This window comes from Bubalus kerabau, chromosome 5 (genome assembly GCF_029407905.1).
Source record: "Bubalus kerabau isolate K-KA32 ecotype Philippines breed swamp buffalo chromosome 5, PCC_UOA_SB_1v2, whole genome shotgun sequence".
Taxonomy (NCBI): domain Eukaryota; kingdom Metazoa; phylum Chordata; class Mammalia; order Artiodactyla; family Bovidae; genus Bubalus; species Bubalus kerabau.
Window position 1 is genome coordinate 19171305 of NC_073628.1, and position 22822 is coordinate 19194126.

The window sequence follows — 22822 nt, forward strand, 5'->3', positions numbered from 1 at the left end:
CTGGCTGAGGGAAACCCAGATGTGTGCATACACCTCTCCCTGAGCCGTGGTGGCCTCTGTCGGACGCCTAGGAGAAGGACAGCATGAGAGCCCAGACCAGAGACAAAAACCAGCCTAAGAAAGCTGCGTCCTAATGAGGGCCTTCCTGGGGCAGGAGAACAGGACAGAAGGGAGACCCAGCTGGCAGGACTCACCTGCTTACTTTGGCCTTGGTGACACCGCCTGGTGGGCAGATCCTAAAGCCCTGGGTGGGGTGGGCTCAGCTGAGAGAGGCAGTGGCCGACAGCTGGGTGTGGGCTGCACGAACTGGTTCGCAGAAGCCAAGTCCTTACCTCTGCGTTAAGAGAGAGACTGCTTTCTCTTTGTTGATCTCAACGGCCAAGGGAAGGCACGGCCTTAGCAAAGTTGAAGTGGCAGTCATGATACTTGAATCCAGTCCTGTCGAAGGAGTTGTATACTACAAGCTCACAGGCTTACGAGTTTTGTTTTTTTGTTTTTTCTTAATTTTATCTTTGGCTGTGCTGAGTCTCTGTTGCTGTGTGTGGGCTTTCTCTAGTTGTGGTACATGGGCTTCTCACTCCAGTGGCTTCTCTTGTTATGAAGCACAGGCTATAGGGAGCTCAGGCTCAGCACACGGGCACACAGGCTTAGTTGTCCCATGGCATGTGGGATCTTCCTAGACCTGGGGTCGAACCCGGGTCTCTTGTGTCTCCTGCATTGGCAGGCGGGTTCTTTACCACTAGCACCACCCTCTTTCCATAGGATATATTCAAGAAGATCTAAATACACTCCCTGGAAGAAACAACACATCCCATCTTTTTTGAAAGATTTATTTTTAATTAAAAAATAAAAGTTATCTTAACATATCTGCATTGCAGCTTCAGGGACGGCAACTGAATCAAGCGAGAAAAACAAGGTTTATCAGTTCCTGGGTCACCTGACTACCTTATAATGGGTACAAAGGCACACGTGTCTTCAAACAAACTTTATTCTATTAACTCAAAACTCCCTTCCCCCAACTCTTATCTGCCCACCCTCACCGACCACCCCTCCCCCCCAAAAAAAACAACAATCAAAAACATTAAATTCTCTTTTAAAGCTACAGAAATAAGTGCTGAGTCAGCAAGGAACCTGGGCATGCTGCCCACTCCTCCATCTCTCTCTGCTTTGATGGCTAGCTGCTCCGAGGCTGGTCGGAGTGTCCCCCATCATGCCAGGGGGAGCTTGGACCTGGACAGCTCCACAGCGTCACCCCAACTGGGGCTGGCAGTTCCAAGGCACTGTGGCCCTTAGTCAAGGGCTTGTGTGGCTTAGGCAGCCTTTCAGGAAGAGCAGGCCAAGGCTAGCAAGTCTTCCTCAAAAGGTGGAGCTGAGAGCCGTGGGCAGGAGGGAGGGAGCTGGCTGTGGTCTTCTCCCCCAGGTCTCGGGCTCTTGGCAGCTTTCTTCTCCCTGGTCTCCCTGCCCTCTCTCTTTCCCTTCTTCCCAGTCTCCCCCTTCCCCCCGACCAAGAGTTTTATTTTAGCTTGATGGTGGGGGTTCCGGAGAGGCTACTGGCAACTCCTGGACCTGGCCTGGGGACTCGGCCACCTCCACAGAGACAACACGTGCCTTTGGTTCCTGCGTATCACAGAGCCCCTCCAGGCTCTGGGTGGGCTCCCGGAGCTCCTGGCTGTGAACCTGACTGTTCAGCTTCTCTTCAGCTTCTATCTCTTCTGATGTGGGGATGGAGTTCTTCTTGGGACGACCTTTGGGTTTTGTGGGTGCTTCCTGTCCACCTTTAAGAACCTACGTGGGAGACAAATGAGATCAAATCTAAGAAATAACTTCTTCCCTCCACTTTCCCACTCCCCCACCTCTGAACCAGCGGTCCCCAACATTTTGGCACCAGGGATTGGTTTCGTGGAAGACGGTTTTTCCACAGACTGGGGAGGGGATGGTTTCAGGATGATAGAGGCACATTACATTTTATTGTGCACTTTATTTCTATTTTTATTGCATCAGCTCCACTTTAGATCATCAGGCATTAGATCCCAGAGGTTGGGAACCCCTGCTCTAAACCATTCCTTCCCGGCAGTGAAGTTGCAAAGTTTGGCAAAAAATATTCTCCAGGAGTCACCTGCAGTCTACAAAGACAGCTTCATTCATGAAAGGTTCGATGTACTTTTAGTCAGTATCATTTCTATTAAATACAATGATCATAAATACATTAGAAATCCAACTTCAAAAATAGGGAAACAAGTGAAAATTAAAATATGAGTGTGACAGCAAGTCGATAAGTTAAAAGAAAAAAACAGTGTTTGTCACAAACAGGAAAATAAACACTCATATGTCTGTGTAAAAGTGTAATTGGTACAGCTTTTTCAAAAGACAACCTGAGGATGAAAATCAAAAGTCTTAAAAAAAATGTGCATAATGTTTGACACAGAAATTCTACTTCTAACAATTTAGCCTAAGGAAGTCATCAAAGATTGGGATAATGATTGATGTGCAAAAATGTTCATCACAAAAATGGCAACAACAGCAAGAAAAATACTCTACAGTTTCCACCATATAATTGAGTACATAATTATAGTATATGGCAAAGAGAGAAAACTTAACCATTACAATCATTATATGGGAGAACATATAATAACATGGGAAATATTAATATATTTTTGTGAAAATGGGTTCTAAACAAGCATAAATTAATTTGGTAGCTAGACAACTACACATTACCCTGCCTGTAGTCTCAAGATCAAGGATAATTTCAATTCTTTTTTAATGTCTTTTTAAATTTTTCAACAATGATCATGTATTTCTGTAATCAGAAAAGGAATATGAAACATATGGTTTTGTTGTTTGATGAAGCAGTAACACATAGGAGAGAGTGTGTTCTTGTTTTGAAAGTAGAATAACTAGATTAAACACCAACTGTGCCCCTTGTCTACTTTGTTTTTGGGAGAGTCCTTTAAAGACTCTGGGCCTCAGTTTCCTATTCTGTAAAACAGCGATGCGTGCGTGCGTGGTAAGTCACTTTAGTTGTGTCCAACTCTTTGCAACCCTATGGACTGTAGCCCAGCAGCTCCTCTGTCCTTGAGATTCTCCAGGCAAGAATACTGGAGTGGGTTGCTGTGTTGTCCTCCAGGGGATCTTCCCAACCCAGGGATAGAACCTGGGTCTCCCGCATTGCTGGCAGATTCTTTAGCATCTGAGCCACAGGGGAAGTCCAAGACTGAGGAATTTCCAGACTGTTCTCTTAAGGCAAGAGCACCATGTTATATTCCAATCAGCAGTATGTGAGGGCTCCAGTGCTCCACATCCTCTGCAAAACTCATTTTTTTAAGAGCTGTTTTGATGTGAACCATTTTTAGAGCCTTTATTGAATTTGTTACAATATTGCTTCTGTTTTATGTTTTGTTTTGTTTTGGCCTCAAAGTATGTAGGATCTTAGTTCCCCAGCCAGGGATCAAACCTGTACTCCTTGCATTGGAAGGTTAAATCTTAACCACTGGACCAGAGGGAAGTCCCAATACTTGTTATTACCTGTCTTTTTCATTCCAGCCATCCTACCTGTTGTGAAGTTGTTTTTCATTGTGGCTTTGATTTGCACATCCCTGATAATTATTGAAGTTCAGCATCTTTTCATGTGCTTATGGGCCAGTTGTATATCTTCCTTGCAGAAGTGTCTATTCAAATCCTTTGCCCATTTAAAAATGCGGTTGTCCTTTTTAATTACTGAGTTATGAGTTCTCTATTAATACTAATACATTGGATGAAAGCCCCTTATCAGATAGAAGATTTACAAATATATTCTCCTGTTCTGTGTTGCCTTTTCAAGTCCTTTCTAAAAATGTTTATTTATTTATTGGCTTTATTGCTCCTTGGCATGTGGGATATTAGTTCCCTGATTAAGGATTGAACCCATATCCCCTACATTGCATGGCAGATTCTTAACCCCTGGCAAATTAAGAAGGGAAGTCCCACCTTTTCACTTTGTTGATGATGTCCTTCAACAGAACAAAAGTTTTTAATTTTCATGAAGTCCAATTTTGTTGCTATTGCTTGTGCTTTTGGTGTCTTATCTAAAAAGGTTTTGCCTAACCTAGGGTCATAAGCATTTACTCCAAAAGAAAATGTTTTCTTCTAAGGATTTCATAGTTCTTTTTTCCCTTTTTAATATTTAAATTTAATTGGAGGAAAATTGCTTTAAAATATTGTGTTGTTTCTGCCATATATCAGCATAAATCAGCAAAAGGTATATGTATGTCCCCTCCCTCTGAGTTTCATAACTTTTTTTTAAAATTTATTTTTTTATTGAAGGATAATTGCTTTACAGAATTGTGTTGTTTTCTGTCAAACGTCATTATGAACCAGCCATAGGAGTTTCATAGTTTTAATGTTTAAAGTTAGGTTTATGATTCCTTTTGAGTTAACTTTTGCTTATGGTATAAGGAAAGCCATAAATTTGCACTAAACACCTCCATTTAGCTGGGCATCTACTCAGCCACTGTACTTTCAACCCAAACAGCTAACACAGAGATACGAAGGGGACTTCTAACAAGATAGAGATGCTGACAGAATCAACCTCTGGGGAAAAGAGGTCTCTATATTCCTTTTCATATGTCAGTATCTGATTTTGGTTTCAATGTGAGCACAGGCTGTTGAAAGCACCCAAATGTGCCAAGATGAAATTGACATGTTGAAAGCAGCTCCACTCAGTATGAAAGAGGTTATACAAAATCGAGTTGCCCCATGTAGTAATCAAGTTATAAAAGAGCAGGTCTAAGGAAGCCACCTAATTGGCAAAAGAAAGTCCAGCCCAGCAATTAGGGAACACCACCCACACAGCTTGGCTAGACCCCACCTGGCTGTTTTCCTATAGCATGAAAAAAAAAAATCAAAACAATCAGACCATTTTCTAAATGGAATAAAACATTCCAGCACAAGCAATAATTAGGACATAACTACACTCTTGGCTGCTTTCTGCACCTGACCTCTGGCCTCTGCCTCCCAGCACACCTGAGACATGCAATTATCTCGCAACCACCCCACGCTAAGACTACACACTCACATGCACTCTGCGGCCCTTCTCTCAGGACCCCTCCTCCTTAGGCATCTCTGGAGCCAATTTACTTTCCTTCGTCCAGAGAGGCCAGGCAACCCATTGCACGTGAGGTCACATGCCTCTGGGAAAAACACCCAGCACACCACCTACTTTTATTAACCTGGCCTGCTGGCAGCCTTCCTCCAAACTCTAAAACTAGACTCTCCTGTGCCCTCCTGCTGGGGATGTCAGGACCTTCCTTCTCGACCTGCACAGGTGGGCGGGGGACGGGCACACTGATGGGAGGGCCCGCTGTCAGCACAGAGAGAAACCTTCTACCTCCCTCACTTTTCAGGCAGAAGTGGTTTGTCATGGTGGAAAAGCAACCCAAGGCAGAGCTGGGATTTGAATACAAAACCTCGATTGCCTGAATCTAACACTCTTATTGCTATTTCATTGCACATAATGTGCAAGGGAAGGATTCAACTGGTATTTCTACCACATTTATCTTACCGACCTCCTAACCTCCCAGCAGACCCTAGGCCATGGACTCATTATCCCATTGCCTTTTGTTCCCTTTCTCTACCTACTGCTCTACGGGAATGAGAGCCATGCTGTTGTCTAATCGCTTCAGTCGTGTCTGACTCTTTGCGACCCCATGGACTGTAGCCCACCAGGCTCCTCTGTCCATGAGATTTCCCAGGCAAGAATACTGGTGTAGGTTGCCATTTCCTTCTCCAGGGGATCTTCCTGAACCAGGGATTGAACCTGCATCTCCTGCATTGGCAGGTAAATTCTTTACCATGGAGCCACCAGGGAAGTCCAGAGAGCCATGTAACTGATGCTATTTCTCTGAAGCTGAGACGTTCACCATCTCCAGCACAGATGTTTCCCCAGCTCACTGTTTAGCAGATTTTCTGCCAGAAGGTGGGATGTTCCACTCAACTCAAGCCTGAATGCTAAAGCACCAACTGACCGGGGAAGGCTTGCAGGTGGGGAGGATGCAGAAAAACACCTGACTGTCTTAACCAGCATCCCGGAAACTTGCAGAATTCATTTTCAGGTTATCTCTCCTGGCCTCCAAAAGTTGAGGTTTTCTGGAGACATGAATTTTGTGGATGGGTAAAGAATTAAAAAAACAAAACAAAACACTGAGACAAACAGCAGCTAACACTTCTTGACTGTATCCTATGGGGCAGACACTGTTCTGAGTCCTACAGATATTGGCTCAGATTAGCTCACTGACCTCATCTGCATCCCTGTAAGGTGGACATCAGGCATTTACTGATGAGGAAACAGGCGCTTGCCCACGATTACATAGGTAGAAACCGGTAGCAGTTACACATAATTGTTGACCAGCTGGAGACTTTCAGTGCACAAGATGACCGCTGTGCATGGTATGTGGTCCACCCAGCTCTGTGACTGGGAGAGGAAGGGACCACCCATCTGGACCCTCTCACAGAACAGAACCCTACTTTGGAGATGAAAAGTACCCCTGAATGATGAGGTACTTCCGGCCCGCTATGAAGCCTGCTGGGCCCTACTGGAACCCAAGCCAAGCAGAAACGGAAGGGAGGGTGCGGATCCCACCAAATGTGGGAGACCACATTTACCCAACCCGCCACAGGTTCTACATGCTGACTGGTAAAAACTAGTCAGAGATGCTATCTCGGTTCTGGCAGCATGCGAGTAACTCTGAGAAGCGAATGCTCTTTTTCCAGTTCCAATGAGATTACTTGCCTTGAGACATCTTTATTACTCAATTATTCTTTTCTTCCCCAGTCCTTGAAGAGACAGCCTTGAAAGTTTTACCAGGGGAAACTATGAAGCAATCAGGATCCCAACAATGCCTTGCTGTTTTGAGAAAGTCAGAACGTGGCCCACACCTGAACCACCTTGTTCTCCTCTTCTCTCCAGCTGTTCTGAGGTCCTTGCAGTGCCCCCGTGTACTTCTGTTCCTTCCTTCAGCCTTTGACACTGTTCCGAACTTCATCTGGCAGGTGTCTATTCATCCATTAAACCCAGCTTAGATGGCACCCCTTCCAGGAAGCCCTCCCTTCTCCTACTGATGCTGAATCTTTTATTTCCTTCCAGTGTTGCCCTGATCACTCTGAATAATGAGCGACTTACAGGTCAGCTACCTCCACTGACTGAGTACGTTTTTTGAATTTTTTTTAATGGATGGCCTGGTATCTTACTCATTGGAAAAGACCTTGATGCTGGGAAAGATTGAGGGTAGGAGGAGAAGGGGGCAACAGAGGATGATATGGTTGAATGGTGTCACCAACATAATGGGCGTGAATTTGAGCAAACTATGGGAGATAGTGAAGGACAGGGAAGCCTGGTGTGCTGCAGTCCACAGGGTCGCAAAGAGTAGGACACAACTTAGCAACCGAACAACAACAACAACTGGTGTCTTATAGCCACATCTCTACTGCCTGGTGAAAAGTAACTGCTCATAAGGTGAAATGAAGTGGATTCTAATTTCCGGAAGGGGCCTGCATTCGGTTGGCTTGTGGACTGCTCGGAGATTTAAATTTGTGCAGTTACTTCCACTTTGTTTTCTACGACATTGATAACCATCGACACGCGGCCTGCGGTGGTGCCAGCTGTACAGAGGCTGGTGGAAAACAGCTGACGTCAGTGGCAGGGGCACACGTGTTCCCCACGGGCACTGGGCGGTGCAGGCAGGGCTGGCGGGCTGTCAGTGCCTCCATCGTTTGAGTCACGAAAAGATCGCTGATAACCAACTCAAACAATGCCTCTGCCACTCAGGAGACATCAATTTTGATGACGATGATGGGACGGGGAAGGAGGTGGGTGGTGGAACTTGCACAAAAAGCAGTGAAGAGACTTGCCCAAAGCCAACCTGGGAGGGGCACGCCGGGAAACAGCCCAGTGTTTCCAGGTCCCAGATCTGGTTCCCTTAGAGATCAGTCCCCTAAAAGGCTCCATGGGTGTCTGAGCATTCTAGAAGTTGGGGAGTAACAACATGTTTAATCAAATCTTATTTATCTTTCCATTTCAATTTCTCCCTGCAGGCTGTCCCAATATTTCACTTCTCCTCTGGACTCGTGCTTGTGTGTGTTCAGTCATGTCTGACTCTTTGCGACCCCATGGACCGTAGCCCACCAGGCTCCTCTGTCCATGGAATTTTCCAGGAAAGAACACTGGACTTGGTTGCCATTTCTTCCTCCAGGGTATCTTCCTGACCCTGGGATCAAACCTACATCTCTTATGTCTCCTGCACTGGCAGGCTGGTTCTTTACCACTAGCACCATCTGGAAGCCTGTTAGCAGGCAATAGGAATAACCAAAGTTTTCAGAGAAAAAAATACATATATTGGATAGAAACACAAAATGGAGAAAACTCAAAATCTATTACCTATTATCAAAAAGTGCCTATTAACTTTTTTTGTTTCTGAAAACTAGGTGGCTGGTGCAGGGGAAGGGGGTCTTAGTTATTTGATCATTGTAGAAAATTCATACTCCAGCCCTTGAGACACCAAGGCCTGTGACCAGATGGCTTAGCAATTAGAACATCATGCAGGCAGGCCTGAGATGCTCAGTCCACAGGACAGGAGAGGGGCCCAGAGACCCAGCAAGAACATGAAAAGACCTGGGTCAGAGGTTTCTTCCCACTCTCTTCCCAACTCTCCTGTTTTCTCTGGGCTTTGACCCTTGGAATTTTCAAAACTGGAAGTGAGACAACTGCTTTGGAAAATCTGGATTTAACTGTTGCTTTTTCTGGAATAAGAAAAAGAGAGAGGGCTAAGCCATTATGAAATGAGTTCCTTAAAATGTAGAGATGTTTCTTTTTTAAAGAGCTGTTTACACTAATTTGTTGTTGTTCAGTCACTAAGTCGTGTCCAACTTTGTGCAGCCCCATGGATTGCAGCATGCCAGGCTTCCCTTTCCTTCAGCATCTCCCAGAGTTTGATCAAATTCATATCCATTGAGTCGGTGATGCTATGTAACTATCTCATCTTCAGCTGCCCTTTCTCCATTTGCCTTCAGTCTTTCCCAGCATCAGGGTCTTTTCCAAAGAGCCAGCTCTTCACATCAGGTGGCCAAAGTATTGGAGTTTCAGCTTCAGCATCAGTCATTCCAGTGAATATTCAAGACTGATTTCCTTTAGGACTGACTGGTTTGATCCCCTTGCAGTCCAAGGGACTCTCAAGAGTCTTCTCCAGCACCACAATTCTAAAGCATCAGTTCTTTATGGTCCAGCTCTTATATCTGTACATGACTACTGAAAAAACCATAGCTTTGACTATGTGGACCTTTGTCGGCAAAGTGTTATCTCTGCTTTTTAATATGCTGTCTAGGTTTTTCATAGCTTTCCTTCCAAGGAGCAAGCGTCTTTTAATTTCATGGCTACAGCCACTGTCCACAGTGATTTTGGAGCCCAAGAAAATAAAATCTGTCACTGCTTCCATGTTTTCCCCTTCTATTGCTATATAAATTCATTTAAAAACCAAATAGGGAACAACTCATCTGTAAGGCACTAGAGTGGTATTTGGGAAATCAGAGTCACTATACCATATGCATCAGAGGAACCTGGGTGCTAGTTAACATTCCCTGCCTTGGGCCAGCAAAGCAGAATCTTAGGAAGGGCCTTGAGTTCTGCATTCATACCTGCCACCCAGGTTCCTCTGATGCCCACTGGAGTCGAGAATTCTACAAGAGCAGGTGCACCCTACATGTCCTCTAAAAACAGAGAGGACTGACTTCTATTCTTAGCTATTGGTGGGAGTGGGAAGGAAGTTCTTTGAAAAGACTAGCAGGTGGGGTTAAAAGCAGCAACTGACAAGTCTGGGGCTTTCTTTTTCTTTTATTTCCAATGAAACTGTGAAAAAGAATATCCTTCTGGTCAGGAAATCCAGGTCAGAAAGAATTGCTTATCCTTTTGTTCAAACGGCCTCCCTCCCAGCCAGCATCGTAAAAGGCCTTCCAATCTCTGGAGCTCAATCCACCAAAGGGTCCTTCCTGCCTTCTTGCCAGCCCTGTAGTAAGAATTCTTCCGATCATGATGGGCCCATGGTTAGGACTTATTCTCTTTCTTACCATTTTTTTCCATTTCATCCTGCGGTTCTGGTACCAGGTCTTCACCTGCAGTTGAGTGAGTCCCAGAGACTGGGCCAAGTCCAACCTAGAAGGCACGAGAGATGGGAGGATGAGGAAGAGGGGAAGGCCTGTTACCAACACGTGGACCTCCCCATTAAACCAGTTCCTCCCAAAGAGCTCTGCTTTCCTTCCCAGAATCCTATGGAGGATACTGTGAAGCTAAAAAATAGATGCCCAAGCCTAAGAACTGTCTACATGGAACCTGAAAGGAATTTCTGAACCTTCACTGCAAAGTCCTCTCCCTGACCTGACAGACTCTTTACTCTGATCCTGTATAAAATGAAGGCTCTGACCCCAAATCCAAACTGGGGAGGAAAGGTAAAGTCCCATTTTTCCTGGCGGTAAGCCTCCCGCCACCCCCACCCCCAACCCCTGCTATCTCTACAAACCCCCTTGAAGGTTGCTTCCTCTGCACAGGTCACGTCTCACCCAGGGAGCTCTGAGTTCTCACTGGTCTCTGCTTCTCATGAGTTATTTCTGCCTCCCTGACTCCACTGCTTCCTTCACAATCACAAACGTGCTTACCGCATTCTAAATCAAGAACGAGGGCTCAAAAATACGTTTTGACAGGTTGACTCATCTTCCATCCCTGCCCTCAACTGTTCCAGATTCCAAAAGGAACATTACATCCGTACCCTTCCTGCTCCCCATTCCATGGCCAAGCGTGGTCCTACATTTCTCTGTAGCCTGCAGAGCCACCGGCCTGGGCCACAGGGACTTGGGTACACAGCCTCAGCTGCACCCAAGCTTCCCTGGGGCTTCCTTGGTAGCTCATCTGGTAAAGAATCCGCCTGCAATGCAGGAGACCTGGGTTCGATCCCTGGGTTGGAAGATCCCATGGAGGAGGGCATGGCAATCCACTCTAGTATTCTTGCCTGGAGAATCCCCATGGACAGAGGAGCCTGGCCAGCTATAGTCCATTGGGGTCACAAAGAATCGGACACAACTGAGCGACTAAGCACAGCACCTCAGCTTCAACTTTCTCTACCTGAGGAGTAACAAGCGACACCTCACCATCAGGAAGACCAGTGGTACAGGAGTGAAGGCTCCAGGTGTGGCTCCTGGTATGCCAGGTACCCTTCTCAGACCCCCTGCTTGGACCAGAGTGCCCAATTCAATCTCCAATAAGAAAAACCGTTTTCCTTCAAGGACTTCAGTTCCTGGCTTCAATCCCCATTCACACCTATCTGCTTGCCCAGTAAAAGGGCTACTGTAAGCTGACAGTTTTATTGAAAGTCATTAACAGACTGAAGCCAATAAATTCCTTGTGCTAGCAGTCCATAGCCTCCCCACTAATGAAGCCCTGCAGCCCAGGTGTGTGTGCATTCAGTCGTGTCCGACTCAGTGACCCCATGGACTGTAGCCCACCAAGCTCCTCTGTCCCTAGACTTTTCCAGGCAAGAAGTACTGGAGTGGGTTGCCATTTCCTTCTCCAGGGGATCTTCCCGATCTAGGGATTGAATCTGCACCCTTTGCATCTCCTGCATTAGCAGGTGGATTCTTTACCACTGGCACCACTTGGGAAGCCCAAGAAGCACATATGAGAATCTAAACTTTTTTTATTAAGGTAGACATAAATTTGCATAAGTGAAAACAAGATCAGTTTTTCTCACTTTTTTGGAAAATTTTTAAATTCAAAAACTTTTATGTTAATGTGATAGGTCTAATATTGTTATCCTGTAATGAGTAACTAAATATTTTTAAACTTTCTCAACTTTAATACTTGATTTGGTAAATATCAATAGTTTAACCAACAAAAGTTTTCTGGGGGGTGGAGCTCAAGAATTTTTAGGAAGGTAAAAGGGTCCCGAGACCAAACCCTTTGAGGACTGCTAATGTAAAGCACCTAACAATGCCTGTCACCCAGAGGGTACACTATAAGCAACAGTGTTATTAACAACCATATAGCAGTTTACGGTATCTCTGGATAGCTTTTTGGGGGGCATAGGTAAATTTTGCCTCATAGCCTTTCTGGCCACAATTTGGCATCCCAGGTAGCTATTCATTTAAACACCAAGAGCCCAGAGGGGCCATCCCATGGGTCTCCCAGACCTCCCTGGAGGCAGAGGGCTTCCCCCCTCCCCACAGCCTTCCTGGCCAGTTCACCTAAGGCTGTCAGGTGCATCAGTGAATGGAAGGATCAGTTCACAGTTCTGCCACGGCATTGGCAAACCAGGATGAGCTCACTTGGGAAAAATGCACTCCTGACTCATGCTGGCCCCAGAAACACACTTCGCTGTCATCAGCTCTCTCTCATTACCTGCCGCCGTTACAGATTCTCACTTCCCTGTGCAAATTTGCTTCAATGGGGTCACCTAGGAGACTGGAGAAACAAACACAGGGGAAGAGGGTGTGCGCCGTGGGAGGAGGCGTGCTCATGGCCCCGGTCACGTACGAGGTGAGGAACAGCTGGCGGGGCAGCTCAGGCGGCAGCCTCCACGCCAGCCAGATGGTCCTCTTCTGCAGGCAAGTGAATCAAGCTCACCTGAGAGGTGCCTGGGCAGGTAGCAGGAAGCCCCAGGAGGTTGATTTGGAACTAACATTTCTGCTAAAAAAAAAATTCTAACTTCTAAAATAAGCCTAGAATGTCATCTTGAGTGTGCTGATTCATAAATCCAGATGCCCACTCCACCTCTTATACTCCACGTGTGTTGAGTACAGGAGGTGCTTTGTTACACCAGGGAGCATCAGAATAGCAGAACACCGTGTGTGTGTGTGTGTGTGCGCGCGCGCGCGCGCGCGCGCATGCGTGAATGTGCTTAGTCACTTAATCGTATTCAACACTTTGCGACCCTATGGACTGTAGCCCACCAGGCTCCCCTGCCAAAGGATTTTCCAGGCAAGAATACTGGAGTGGGTACCCATTCCCTTCTCCAGGGCATCTTCTCGACCCAGGGATCAAATCCAGGTCTCCTTCATTGCAGGCGGATTCTTTACCATCTGAGCCACCAGGGAAGCCCCAGAGATCTCATCTATTAATCCCCAAATCACAGACCTGCCTCCATCCTCTGCCTGAAGGTGCCCCAAATTTCACATGTCCAAAACAGAACACACTCTTTCCTCACCAAATTCACTCTGCCCTCTGCCTTCCAGCTTCATTTAATGCTTGTCCCTCTTTCCCTGGTGGCCCAGGCAGGAGCCACAGAATTCTCAGCTCTCTGCCTCACGCCAATGGAAAATCTGTTGCTCTGGCTTCAAAACAGGTCTCAGATCTATTCTCTCGTCTCTGTTCCCACTGTCTCCACCTTAATTCTTTTCAATGACCCTCCCTGGACTCTGTCCACCTGCTTTCCCTGCTCTATCTTTTCTCACTCTTCCCTCTCTGTTACGTATGGTGCTACCAATATGAGGATTCCAAGATGTAAATCTCGGGACTTCCCTGCTAGTCCAGTGGTTAAAACTCCATGCTCCCCATGCAGGGGGCCCAAGTTTGATTCCTGATCAAGGAACTAAAATCCCACATGCTATAGGGCATGGCCTAAATTTTTTTTAATAAATAAAAAATTAAAAAAATAAAACGTAAATCTGGCCACAACACTCGCAGCTCTTCACAGCTACCGACACACAGCCTGCACAACAAAGTCCACATCTTTTGGTCAGACATACAGGGTCCTTCTCATCTCTGCAGCCTCATCTCCCCCCACACACCACCCCCCAACTCCTGAAGCTGGAGACATCTGACCACCTGCAGGGCACTCAGCATGCCCAGCAGCACATCTGTGCCTTTCGCAGGTTGTTCCCTCTGTGGGATGCGCTCTCCCTCCTGGGATCAAAGTGCTTCTGAAGTGCTGCCTCCTCTGAGAAGGCTTCCCAGCTGCCACCAGATACACTCAGCAATACCTTTGTGTTCCTGGAGCCCTCGGGAACATGTTGGCATCCACACCCCAAGTCATGATGTGGTTACTGCAGCCACATCCTCCCCCATGACCTCCTCTAGAGCAGGTCTCTTGTCTGCTATCTTCTGGACCCATAATCCCTGCCACAATGCCTTGCACACAGCTGCTGGGAGCTCAACTAACTGAATCAGTAAACAAATTCCCTTTTAATCAATGACTTGCAGGCTCCTCTCTCAAATTTTTATCGAGCAGCTAATAAACAGCTTGAAATGCATTTGAGTTTCCTTTCCTTCTCTTTAATAGGGTCAGACCTGAAATAGACAAGGCAGTAAGCAAAGAAAGAGCCAAAGTACCTGGAAAATCCTTCCAATAAACAGGGTCACACATTAGGCCAGTCATTCCAGAGTGAGTTTGAAAGAACAAGGTAGAACATACACTCTTGCAGCATATTTCTTTGCTAAGATGCTAAATTAAAGAAAGTGGGGAGGTAGTGAAGCCTCTGAGTAAAGCAGGGGTCATAGCCACCCTCACTAAGATCTCAAAAGGCTTTAAAGAAGAGACCTTCATCCAGATCCTCCTTGGTCTCAGCCAAATGGTTCTGACTTGCTACCTGTCAAGTCCATCAGGACATCTGACAGCTCCGCAGCCCCATTAATCCAGGCTGCCATGCAGAAGCCAGGTGTGCCTGCTAAGCCAGTTGGGGGTTGGAGGGTGGGCAGAAGCCTGGGAAGATCATGGACCTCAACTCCAGGTCTAGTCCCAGTGCATCTGATCCTAAGTGTCAGTGGTTTTAAACACCAAACCTGTTTCCCAGCTGAGCGCCTGGGCAACCATTTGCTAAGCTTTACCATGCTTGTTGTATGGTAAACAAGCTTGCTGGGCTTCCCTTGTGGCTTAGCTGGTAAAGAATCTGCCTGCAATGCGGGAGACCTGGGTTCGATCCCTGGGTTGGGAAGATCCTCTGGAGAAGGGAAGGACTACCCACTCCAGTATTCTGGCCTGGAGAATTCCATGGACTGTATAGTCCAAGGGGTCACAAAGAGTCAGACACAACTTTCACTTTCCCCATGCTTGTTGTACTGCAGTAGTTAACATACAGAGATGCAGTGAGGAGTAAAAATTCAGCATCAGGCAGGCTTCTGGGACTAAGTATGATGAATTCAGGTGAGCTATGTGTGTGCTTAATGGCTCAGTCGTGTCTGACTCTTCTGCAACCCCATGGACTATAATTAGCCCACCAGGCTCCTCTGTCTGTGGAATTTTCCAGGCAATGATACTGGAGTGAGTTGACCATTTCCTACTCCAGGGGATTTTCCCCACCCAGGGATCAAACCTGGGTCTCTTGCATCTCCTGCACTGGCAGACAGATTCTTTACCACTGCACCACCTAGGAAGCACTCAGGTGGGCTGGCTTTTGTTTACCAAGGCTGAGATTACTTGAGCCAAGGCATGGACAGACTCCTGCCCTAGTGTCCTGCACAAACCCTAGAACAGTCCTTGTGGCCCTCTGTGCCACATTGAGAGCACAAGGAGTCTCCCTTCTCAAGGGCCTTACCTGGAACAGTCCCTTCCCCGTGTCCTCACCTGTCTGGGGTGGACAAGTACTTCTGCTTCTGGAACTTCTTCTCCAGGCCCATGAGCTGCAGCTCGGTGAAGATGGTGCGGCTCCGGCGGGGCTTTTTCTGCCGGGGCGTGGGCTGTTCCGTCTCAGACTCGCTGCTGCCGTGGTTCTCGCCTGGGGCCTCCGCAGAGGCAGCTTCAGTGGCTGGGTGGCGGGACAGAGCCTGGGCAATTCCCGGGGTGGTGGGGACCAGATGGGAGATGACTGTGGGCTGTCGGGTGATCACCGAGAGGAGGGGATATGCCCGGAGGGAAGTGGGGCCTGGAAGACAAACAGGGAGGCGAGTCACATAGGGGCAGGGCAGGGGAAGTGGGCCAGAGATCCCCACAGTGAGACCCGTCTGCCTGGCAGGGCCTCCTGTTCACAACCAGGTATAAATGGGGAAGGCTGGGTGGGCAGGGCACATGCAGGTTAGACCAGCCTAATGGGTGAGAACATTCAAGTCTTACACGACAAAGAAGAGGGTCCCCAAATCCCTCTGGTTTTAAATGACTCTTTCCTCATCTCTTCCTTTAGAATCTCTAAATTTTGGTTTCACAGATATGGGTCAATGACACAGCAGATGGAAGGAAGTAGTCAGATAAAGCAAGGAACTGAAGACTTAAGGAATCCAAAAGAGATTCGTAATATACAAAGTACCTGAGAACCACCTCCGGTCTTTATAAAAAATATATGGTTGTAAGCATAAATTCTTCCTGGGAAGTCTACAAACCTTAAATCAAAACATTTTTCAGCGGTAGAAAGATGCTTAAAAGTTACTTTAACTCCTTCATTTCAAAGACAAGGAAACAGTTCTGGCCAGAAAGGCTAAAGACTTAGATGGTGTCACAGAGCTAGAAACAAGCACATTCAGGAGTCAAATAGGTTCTTCTGGCTTGAACTACGGGGCAGTTACCACACCATGAATCACACAGATGCATCATTTAGAAAAGAGGGGCCCAAAAGATTTTAATTCATATGAAAATTCAGATCTGTTATAGTGGCTGCCTCCAGCTCTATTGTTAAGGAGGATTCTCAGGCGGGTCAGAGTCCAGCTGATGGACGAGAGCTGGGGTTGATTAGCAATGTCTGCCCCAGGGTGTGCTGGGGTAGTGGGGCGTGGTAGTTCCCAGACAGTTCTGTGCCTCTTCTGAATTTTAAGAGAGGAGACCTTTCCTGTCCAAAAATATGTTTTCTCTTTTGTTGACTGAAAAGAACTGTACAACCTAAAAGTTGAGAGTTATGTTTTATATTTTAGGGACTTTCTTAAGACATGAAGCCCAGGAGCATCTTTGCAGAGAGCTCCAAGGGACTGCTCTGAAGAGGTAAGGGAGGAGCCAGGATATATAGGAATATTTGCAACAAAGACTAGGTGGTCACAACATCAAAGGATTACTATTAACTAAAGAAAACCATGGACAGACCTAGAGACTGTCATACAGTGTAAAGTAAGTCAGAAAGAGAGAAACAGATATCCTATAAGATTACGTATATGTGGAATCTTGAAAAATGGTACAGATGAACTTAAATTTCCAGAGTATGAATAGAGACACAGACATAGAGAATAAATGTATGGACAACAAGGCGGAAGGGTTGGTAGGATGAACTGGGATATTGGGATTGATATACATACACTGCTGCTGCTGCTGCTGCTGCTAAGTCGCTTCAGTCGTGTCCGACTCTGTGCGACCCCATAGACGGTAGCCTACCTGGCTCCCCCGTCCCTGGGATTCTCCAGGCAAGAACACTGGAGTGGGTTGCCATTTCCTTCTCCAATGCATGCAAGTGAAAAGTGAAAGGAAAGTCACTCAATCGTATCCGACTCTTAGCGACCCCATGGATGGCAGCCTACCAGGCTCCTCTGTCCATGGGATTTTCCAGGCAAGAGTACTGGAGTGGGGTGCCATTGCCTTCTCCATACATACACTACTATGTATAAAATACATAACTAATGAGAACCGGCTGTATAGTACAGGGGACTCCACTCAGTCCTTTATGATGACCTAAATGGGAAGGAAATCCAAAAAAGAGTGGATATATGTATACATATGGGTGATTCTTTTCGCTGTACAGCCAAAACTAACACAACATTGTAAAGCAACTATACTCCAATAAAAGTTTTAAAAAGAGAGGGAGAAAGAAAACACAGACATCTCACGTTAATGGATTTAGCACTTTTCCACACAAGAGAAGAACAAATCTGGACTCACTAAAGTCATTCCTTTGATATGCACCTCAGCTATCTGGGGCCAGTACCGGTTCCTTCTTCTCCTGAGCCCCCTCGGGGTGCACCGCTGGGGGCAGCTGCTGTGGTCAAGGGTAGTGGGCAGACTGCAGCCTGTTGGTCTCCCTCCTGAGTTTCCTCAGGCTCACCAAGGGGCGGGGGTAGTGGCTGAGGGCTGAGTGGCTTGAAGGCTGCACCATTTCTTATTTGCTGATACTTTTAAGGCTCAAGTGAAAAAGTCCTTCCTTTCCATTATTCCATAGAATTGTGTTTAAAATGTCACTATCACTACCTATGGAAATCATTTTATCCCTCTGGGCCTCAGTTTTATCAGCTGTAAAGTGAGTAAAAGGAGATAATTTCGAAGAATTCTTCAAGCTCTTATATGGGGCTTCCTCAGCGGCTCAGATGGTAAAAAAAAAAATCTGCCTGCAATGCTGGAGACCCAGGTTCAATCTCGGGGTTGGGAAGATCCGCTGGAGAAGGGAATGGATACCCACCCCAGTATTCTTGCCTGGAGAATCCCATGGATAGAGGATACAAGACTGAGCCAATAACACTTTCACTTGTTCACTTTCATACTAATGTCATGAAAGCACCTTTCATCCCGAGCCCATCTTGATATATGACGAAAACAGGAAGTTCTGGGGTGCCCTTTGGGACTCAGCCCAGTCCCGACAACTCACTACAAGAGCAAGGCGAATATCTGAGCCAGATAACACTCATACTTGTTTAGTGTTCACAAAAGCTCCTGCGTGCTATGTGTATGCTCTCTCCTCTAGGCTGGCACTTCTCTTCTTACTCATTTCCAGGCTTCTGTTTTTGGACCCCAGTCACAACTATGAAAACAGGTAACTTCTCCTGTTCTTTGACCACATGGCTGATAAGACCCAGTAGAAACCACAAAGTTGTTAAACAATAAATCATCAAGGGCTACTATTTCCAATAACTATCCAGACAAGGCTAACACTTAAGGTTTTCTTCTTTCTTTTAAAGAAAAGAATCTCTCTGCATCGAACCTGGACTGGCAACTCGTTTCATACATGATATTTTACATGGAATGGGGAGGGAGGAGGGAGGAGGGTTCAGGATGGGGAACACATGTATACCTGTGGCGGATTCATTTTGATATTTGGCAAAACTAATACAATTATGTAAAGTTTAAAAATAAAATAAAATTAAAAAAAATAAAGAAAAGAATCTGGGAATGATATTTTATAATAAGAAAAAGTAGGACACCTTGTACAGTGGTTTTGCATCTGTATACATTATGAAATGCTGCTTCTTCAAAAAGAAACGATCTAAAAGCTTCTTATACTACTATTTTTTAAAAATTGTTTATTTATTTATGGCTGCACTGAGTCTTTGTTACTATGAAGACTTTCTCTCGTTGCAGTGAGCAGGGGCTGCTTTTCCTGGTAGCAGGCAGGCTTCTCATTGCAGGGCTCCTCCTATTGCTAAGCAAAAGCTCTAGATGCACAGGCTTCAACAGCTGTGGCACACGGGCTTAGTTGCTTCGAGGCATGTGGAATCTTCCTGGACCAGGGATCAAACATGTGTCCCCTGCATTGGCAAGAGGATTCTTCACCACTGGACCACCGGCAAAATTCACTACTTTGTTTCTCATTACCAATGTGACACAATTTGTTATAAAAGAACTTTAAAATAATCGGAAATATATAAAATAGAAGTCTCCCCTCTCAGTTTTCAACCCCAAATCTTAGAGGTAAACTTCCATAACTGCCCCTGTGTATATACAAACATGGACTTCCCAGGTGGCGCTGGCGGTAAAGACCCGCCTGCCAATGCAGGAGACTTAAGAGACACGGGTTCCATACCTGAGTCAGGAAGATCCCCTGAAGGAAGGCCTGGCACTCCTTTATTCTTGCCCACTCCATTATTCTTGCCTGGAGAATTCCATGGGCAGAGAAGCCTGGCAGGCTACAGTCCATAGATAGGGCTGCACAGTCAGTCAGGACTGAAGCGACTTAGCACACACATATTCACAAATATACGTAAGTTCTAAATCTAATAATGTATATTCTAATCTGCTGAAACCCATAGTTACAAAGTGTTTATTTGGTAAAATATAAACATGTCACTTTAAACAGATAGCCAACAATTCCCCAAATCTGACTAGTCCATTACTTAAAATAACAGCTTTGAGACATTAAGTTCCTAAAGAAATGAAGTTGGGAATTTCTGTTTATCAGCATTCTGAGAGTCTACTGGGGAATTTTAGTCACCATAAGTATGAGAACTTCCTGCTTTGTAGAAATGCAGCCAAACTAGGACAAGAACCAGCCTTCTCAAGGGCTGCCCTCTATTAGTATGGTTATAAACAGGTGTAGAGCTGCTACATGAGGGCGCTGGGTGTGCAGGAGGAGGTGGGGTTGGGGAGGCTAGAGTTAGGAAACCAGGTGGAACAGAACGGGCAGATGTTGAGGGGGCTGCCAAGAGTCTGCACTTTGGGGAGAGTGAAGACTACTTTGAGAGGATTTCTGAAAAACATTTTAGGGGTGTACTGGGTAAAATCCTTGAATATATTCCTTTAAAAAAAACTAAAGATCTTCATGCTCAAGGCTTCTGTAATCAGATTTCAGTTGTCATTGAGTAGAATTCTACAGATACACTGGGTCCTATGGGGCCTTAGAAATAGATGGATTACTTTATATATACATGTATCTGTTTCTGGACTCTACTGAACTAATAATATATGATCCTGTTATAAGACCATTCCACTTTTATTATTGTGGGGTGTTGGGGAGTTTTATTATAGAACAAATTTCCCCTTTTTATTCTTTCTACAAAACTTTTTTGGCTATTGTCATTAATTAATTTTTTCAGTTGAATTTTAGAATCAACTTGTTAGTCTCTAAAAAAGCAAATCCTACTAAAAATGTATTAGACTTCCCCTGACCTTACAGATTACTGCTGCTGCTGCTAAGTTACTTCAGTCGTGTCCGACTCTGTGCGACCCCATAGACGGCAGCCCACCAGGCCCCTCTGTCCCTGGGATTCTCCAGGCAAGAACACTGGAGTGGGTTGCCATTTCCTTCTCCAATGCATGAAAGTGAAAAGTGAAAGTGAAGTCACTCAGTCATGTCCAACTCGTAGCGACCCCATGGACTGCAGCCTACCAGGCTCCTCTGTCCATGGGATTTTCCAGGCAAGAGTACTGGAGTGGGGTGCCATTGGGAAAAATTATTCTTTTGACAATCCTGGTCTCTATAGGCTGAAAGCAATTGTGGGTATTTAAAAATGGCTTTTGGAGATTTATAGTATTTGGTTCCACAAAGTTTAAACCCAATGAAAACCTCACATTAAAAAAACGCAAACAAAATAAAAAACTTCGGAAGAATGGTAGTGATTTAAGGCAACATTCTAACCACCAGAGTTTATAATTTCAGGAATCTTTACCCAATACTCTGGTGCAGGTTCAGTGACAAAATTGTACTCCCCCAGTAGGTTTCCCTGGTGGCTCAGACAGTAAAGACCCCTCCTGCCAATGCAGGAGACACAGGAGATGCAGGTTCGATCCCCAGGTTGGGAAGATCCCCTGGAGAAGGGAATGGCTACCCACTCCAGGATTCTTGCCTGGAGAATCCCATGGACAAAGGAGCCTGGAGGGGCTACAGTCCATGAGGTTGCAAAGAGTCAGACATGACTGAGCGACTAACGGTTTCACTCAGTGAAAAGAGCACCTTCTGATGTTGGAGATACCCACGAGGCCTCTGGGATGCTGATAAATGTTTGGAGGGTTCAAGGAGGCCATCATCGTAAATAAACACAATCACAGTGAGACACCATATTGTGTTTCTAGTGTTTGATGTGTGTCCCTAAGGAAAAAACAGCACGGCTACACCAGGACACAGGCTGGGTTCTGTTTGTGCAGCGAAGCGGGGCGTCTCCTGAGAGGCAAACCAGAGAGCAGAAAAGTGAGACCAAATATACTCCAGCCAGCTGCTCCCTGTCTTTCCTTGTTTTAATATATGACCTGATTTCCAACAAAACAGTACCCAGAGCTTTCATTCCACCAAGCACTTACACCCTCATTTCACATTCTCACAGAAGTTATGAAATCATCTAGCCCCCTATTTACATTTTGGCTAAAAAATCGAATTTAGGTTTTAAAAATAGAGGGGAAATGATAAATGAGCACATACAATGGAGGGGGGCCACTTGGGTTACTGAGAAGGCAGATAATGTATAACACTATGTATTAAGTATGCCTTTTTCTTTTCCTGAGAATTATCACTATGTGAAAATGTTGACTGAAGACAGCTGCCCAGCCACCCTGGATCATTTACATACACTTGTGAAATTTGAGCACATTATCTGCTACTGAGAGGGAGTAATGACTGTCATAAACCAAAGACTGTGTTTAAACAAACACATTTTAGTTGACAAAAGGAGTATAAACATGACCACAGTGAATGCATCTTCTAATAGCTGTTTTCTTTAACCCAGCCCCCAGACCAATAAGTCTGTAAGATGGGTATCACGTAACTGCGTGTACTGTCGACCTAGAAATAGCTGCCTGCCAAATGTGGGACTGTTTTGAGAAACTGTTTTGGGATTAGAAAACCTGAGCACGTTTGTGATAGGCTGATGCTCAGGGACATCCCGGGCAGCCTGGGAAGAAGTGGAACATTCAGGAGGCTAAACAGAATGTTCCATCACGTGGATTCCGCAAGTTGTTGTTTAGCTGTTCAGTCTTGTCCAACTCTTTTGTGACTCCATAGACTGTAGCTGGCCAGGCTTCTCTGTCTTTGGGATTGCCCAGGCAAGAATACTGCAGTGGGTTGCCATTTCCTCCTCCAGGGGATCTTCTCCACCCAGGGATCAAACCCTTGTCTCCTGCATTGGCAGTTGGATTATTTACTGCTGAGCCACCTGGGAAGCCCAAGTGGATTCTGCAAACTGAGTGGAAGTGACACTCGTGAATGCAACTGGGCCAAGTATGGGCACAGTCCAGAATGGCCAATTTCAGGCACAGCTCCCCAACATAAT

General features: G+C 45.8%; 1 protein-coding gene across 1 annotated transcript in view; it reads right to left on the reverse strand.

Moving 5' to 3' along the window:
• Nucleotides 1-824: 824 nt before the first annotated feature.
• The window catches only part of BARX2 (BARX homeobox 2), an 81063-nt gene continuing 59065 nt past the window's right edge, over nucleotides 825-22822 (reverse strand). The window contains exons 2-4 of the mRNA XM_055581189.1: nucleotides 15570-15867; nucleotides 10090-10174; nucleotides 825-1785 (exon numbers count right to left, since the gene is read on the reverse strand). Coding sequence (XP_055437164.1) covers nucleotides 1519-1785; nucleotides 10090-10174; nucleotides 15570-15867 — 650 coding nt within the window. The 3' untranslated portion in view covers nucleotides 825-1518. The remainder of the gene's footprint in view (nucleotides 1786-10089; nucleotides 10175-15569; nucleotides 15868-22822) is intronic.